The 5,377-nt window shown below is 36.4% G+C and overlaps 1 protein-coding gene across 1 annotated transcript; it reads left to right on the top strand.

Moving 5' to 3' along the window:
• Positions 1–4,092: 4,092 nt before the first annotated feature.
• LOC107472385 (40S ribosomal protein S27-2) lies at positions 4,093–5,141 on the top strand. The gene is made up of 4 exons (XM_016091907.3): positions 4,093–4,234; positions 4,441–4,542; positions 4,697–4,725; positions 4,832–5,141. Exons 1-4 carry the CDS (start codon positions 4,232–4,234, stop codon positions 4,956–4,958), a joined length of 261 nt encoding a protein of 86 aa, XP_015947393.1. The 5' UTR covers positions 4,093–4,231; the 3' UTR covers positions 4,959–5,141.
• Positions 5,142–5,377: the final 236 nt, after the last annotated feature.

Genomic DNA, 5,377 nt, shown 5'->3' with positions numbered 1-5,377 from the left:
ATAGGTGGGCCAGGCGGGAATCCAGCCAGTTCAAATCCAATTATAGTAAAGATTAAAGGAAATGCCACTCTTTAAGCCAAGAAAAAGGGCCTTTTTCATGCCGAATGGATTCTATCTTGACTGCCCTGAGAAAGCAAAGTAAGAGCTATGAGATAGGCTCACTCTCCCCTAATACCCGCTGCTAAGGATTGAAAGTCGCACAATCGGCTATAGGGCAGAACTCCAGATCTACGAATAGCCGCGGGCAAGCACCTTTAACAAGCAAGTAGCTAGCTTAAACCTTGAGTCATGAAAGCAGTCTAAGCTGTAGGATCAAGCTTTCTTTCGAAAAAACCCTCTGTTCACGTCCGGATGTTGGTCTATAATTGATATCGAGAGATTCTTTTAGTGGTCCCATAGACCTTTAGTCTTTATGGACTTCCTTAAGCTATAGAATCCCGTAAGATATAGAATTCAGTATGGGACTACCTATTTGCAATCCCTGCTGGAGACATAGAAGCAGGATAAAATAAGTCATTATCTTTCTATTTAAGTACTTTTAGTGACTTTCCAAACCGGAGAAAGAGAAAACGTCAGTCTGACTGACGAAATGCCTTAACTATTTCGAATGAAGTTTGGGTGAGTGTTCTAAGAGCTAATTCATGTCAGTCTTTCACTCGCCCTTGAGGACTGCAAAGAGGATCTTACTGTAGACAGAAAGGAACCTTTGATAACAAGTCTTTCTATTGACTTACAGGGGAAATTGCATTGAAAGCAAAGAGAAGGCAAATTCCCTGAACTACTCAAGCTGCGGGGAAGACCTGCAAGCTAAGACCAAGAGAAGCCAGTTGTACCTCTCCTTATTCGACCTCCGCCCAGAAGAAGCCTGAAGTCTGACTTCGGAAGTTGCTGTTCTCACTGACTCCTCTATTTAAAGGTCTCCATAAGCCGTAGATGAAGGGATTTAATTCTTATTCCTTCTAGGGGATTCTATTACTACACCTTTATGGGATCCAACTGTAACTCCAAAGAAAGAAGTTCGAAGCAGGAAATCCGTCATAGGAATCAGTCCCCGAAGCCGTAAGTAACCCATTCTATTTAGAATTAGTGTTACACTAGACCGTCCTTGGAATAGAAAAGGAAATTCCAATCTCGGAGATTCTTCTCTATATCTCTTTTGGTGCATTCACTCCCGTCCGCTTATAAGAAAGTCAAAAGCAAGGAAAACAGCAACTCGGAAAGCTCCTCTCTTCCTAAACCCTTTACTGCGTGAGGCAAGGTCGTTTAAGGCTAGTCAAGTCAGATTGAATCAAGTATGTTCTTTCTACTCCTGCAGAAAGAAAGTAGTAAGATTTAGTTAAAATCCGTGCTTAAAAGATTTATGATGCCAAGCAGCAACTAATAACCTGGGGCCGAAGATCCCCCAGTCCCAGTGAATCTATTCCTAAACACTTGGGTATGAGATTTCTTATTCCGCCTCCTCACTTCCTAAATTAAGGTAGTAAATGTAACTATTAGAGGTAAGCTTCAAGATAGAGAGAAGGGCTATCAACTCTATTAGTAGGGTTTTTTAGTTAGCAGGGGAAGAATCAGACCAATACCAATAGAAGCCAACTCCTGCCTCTTCCTTCAAAAGAAAAGAGAAGCCTCAGCAGCCTATAAGGCAGTATCAAGCCCGGGAAACAGGTCAGAATCATTATCTTTAGTTGCCCGAAGCTAGTCAGTCAGAAGTAGCAGTCTTGGACGAAGTAGAATGGCATCTGCTCCGAAGGAGGAAAGAAAAGAGTTTACTGCTTGAGGACTTAGTAAGTAGTTTCTCTTTTTACACCGACCTTTGTGTACTAAAAGTACTTAGAAGTAAGTTAGACTTCCGTCCTGAGAGAAGTATGGATATTATGAGCCGTAACTCAAAAAAACAAATAGTTTGGGACCGAAGCAGCTTTTAGGAAAGCCGGAGATCAGTCATTAGATCAGGCTTCGATTCCTATTTATCTTGTTGTGCTTGAGGAAATTGAGAATCAAGCTAGTAGGCTGAAGTTAGCGCTAAGATCCAGACTAATTGATTTTTCAGTTACAGAAAGACCATAGGTAGGAAGTCTTAAAGTAAGAAAGAAAGCACTTCCTTACGGGAATACGAATGCATTGGAAGAAAGTAGGCCTGGAAGGCTGTAATCTTACTTCTCTTTTGTTACATGCCAGTACTTGAGAATAAGGAGCTTCCTTGTTCGTTTTCGTTTTATTTGGCTGAGCATTAAGCACTACGAAGTAAGAATGACTATAGCATTCATTAATCAGTCATAAGCTGCAAGAGAAGACATAGAAGCCAGAGTCATGAGGGATTTGTCTTCTCAGTTGGAGATATGTTCGGTTTTCATTTCCTCTTTTTGATATATGTAATCAATTAGTTCTTAATTTTATTTCCTTTTTTATTTGTTCTCTGAATTTTCGTAGAAAAATCTGCAAGTTTAGAATAATCTTTGTAGAATTGTTCAGCTTCTTCAAGCGTGTTAAAAGTCATTCCAATCTTTGGAACAAATTGCTCATCAACATCGCATAGAAACTGAAAAATACACCGAAATTATTCCAAAATAAACCATATTAGAAACTAAAATACACCAAAATTGAGAACGAAACAGGTTCATCATACTAATAAATCACATTCAGAACTCGTACATTACATTTAAATTCAAACCATCAACCATGCACATCAATTTTCACAAACAAAAACAAAATGATTCAACTATAGAATCCTAAACTACTAACAAACTACGTTAATTAGATTCAAATCACACCTCACCACTTAATTCGATTCAAAATGATAATACAATTCGTCTTGGCTCAATGAAAAGTTTGAACGTATAAATACACAAAATGTCTAAAATACACCGAAAGAGTTCCAAAATACACCAATTTATAATCGAAATACACCGAAACGAGACGGAACAGATGCATCACAATAATAATTCAGATTCAAAACTCATACATTACATTCAATTCAAATCATCAACCATAAACAGTAATTTTCACAAACAAAAACAACATTATTCACCTACAGAATTATAAACTACTAACGAACAACATTAACTAGAATCGAACTACATTTCAGCCACTTGATTGGATTCAAAACAATAATCTACTTCACTAATTTAATTGACAGTCTGAACTTGAATCATTCTTTATCTTCGACAATGAAATAACTGTTCAAACCTGATTTCACAGCTTGATTTCAAAAACTTTGATCCAAAGCTTCAAATCAGATAAAAGATCATTGAACTTGAACGAAGAGAACGCAAAGAACGAAAAGAGCATAGAGAAGGAAGAGAAATGCAGAGAACGCAGAAATGGAACAGAACGTAGAGACGTAAAAAACGCTGAAAAATTTTGAAAAAGAAAACGAAATCGGTATGAAAATAGCAATTATATATTCACTGTTGAGTTAAAAGTTTATTACAAATAATGGCGTATGAGATGAATTATGTCAATATTTATTTGAATGACTTGTAAGTAGAGATCAATTGTTTTTATAATATACGCATTAATGCCCAATTTATAGATGAAATTATAATAAAAATAAGCTATAAAGGTATACATTGTAAATAAAAATATAAAGATTTAAAGAAAGCCATGAGTAGTTGGCATGTGGAACTTGCCACTAAGGAATGCACTTGAAATGTTAATCCGTTGCTTGACAATGATACATGTTATTCAAACGTGCTAAAATACATTCATACAAATCTCAGAAAATTAGTAAAGAATAAACAATGACTCCGCATTGACCCCCCAAAAAACAATGACTCCAATTTATAGTGTTTTGACAAAATCGACTATTATGATGAAGCAATAATCTTAAATATGATATAAATATTGTAATTATTGATAAATTTTACTATAATTAATAATTGTTTGTTAACAAATTTCATTACTAATAAACTTTGGCACCAAACTATACAGGTTACCATCATTGACACTAAAATATTATGAGTATTCTAGAATATTTTGAAATTTTTTGGTTGATATAGAATAAATTACAAAATTTGAAAGACAGAAAATTATTAACAACTGGCCCATTATTAAATATTGGGCTGGGTAAGAGGAAACCCTCTTTACATAAACATCACTACTTACGTCCCTCTTTTTTATTTCTTTAAATCTCATGCAGCCAAACTTAGCCAGAGTCTGAGTTTGTTGCTGCCACATTCCTAGGGTTCTCTGCTTCGGAGGTTTCCCTGCCGCTACTTATTTTTTCGCCAGCATGGTAAGTATAATCTCTTTTTTCTTTGTCTGTGTTCAGATCTGTTTTCTTTCTTGTATGCATTATGTTTGTTCGTAGATGAATGATGTTTTATACGAAGACGACTTTCTTTTCTGTTGTATACCTTCGAATTTTTTTTGTTTTCTTTAGGGTTTTATTCCTTCCCTAGTAACAGTAACCGAAATTTATCGTGATTTTGTGTTGAGTAGGTTCTGCAGAACGATATCGATTTGCTTAATCCACCGGCTGAGCTTGAGAAGAGAAAGCACAAGCTCAAGCGTCTTGTTCAGTCTCCTAATTCTTTCTTCATGGTATTCTATTTTTTTATAATAGCTCTCAAATTGTATTTTGTCATTTGTTGAACCACACACTGGATTCGATCCAAGGTTGGCTCGTTTCTTTCCAAGTTTTAATTGTTATCTGTTTGTCTATTTAATTTTTGTTTCTTGTATTCCTGTCTTGTAGGATGTGAAATGCCAAGGTTGCTTCAACATGTAAGTTGCATCCATTCATTCCTGTTGATTCTGAAGTTATAATTGTGGGCAAATAAATGATTTGATCTTGAGTGATTTTGACGTTTTGATTTCCATGTTGATGCAGTACGACTGTATTCAGCCACTCTCAGACAGTCGTGGTGTGTGGAAACTGCCAAACGGTCTTGTGCCAACCTACAGGTGGAAAAGCAAGGCTAACGGAGGGCTGCTCGTTTAGGAAGAAGGGAGACTAAATGGGGGTGGTATCTTCTCTTTTAGCCTTTGGTTGGAGAGTTTTGTTTTCTTTGGGATTGATCAATGGTTTTGTCATGTTTGAGTTATGATATATTTAATTTTGCTACATTGCAAGACTTTTTTTTTTCTCCAAAGACTGTAATGAGACCAAGCATTTTTGTTTAGTCTATTATATTGCAACATGATTTTGGCTGTCCTGACTCCTAAGTTATAATTTTTCCCTGCTAGGATCGGTTTGTACATGTGATCTGATAGGGTGTACTTTAGTTTTCTTCAATGTGGATTTGCTTGATGATGCGCTTAAGGCTTCTCACTTAGTTTGGGGTAGCCTATAGATGGTATATGCAGGGAATAGGGTGTATTCTTTGTGGTGGGTAGGTGCATTTACTTTTTTGCTTGTCTTCTCTTAGGTGGATGT

This window comes from Arachis duranensis, unplaced genomic scaffold (genome assembly GCF_000817695.3).
Source record: "Arachis duranensis cultivar V14167 unplaced genomic scaffold, aradu.V14167.gnm2.J7QH unplaced_Scaffold_71329, whole genome shotgun sequence".
Classification (NCBI taxonomy): Eukaryota; Viridiplantae; Streptophyta; class Magnoliopsida; order Fabales; family Fabaceae; genus Arachis; species Arachis duranensis.
Note: the sequence above shows the minus strand (reverse complement) of the source record. Positions and strands in the feature narration are given on the sequence as shown.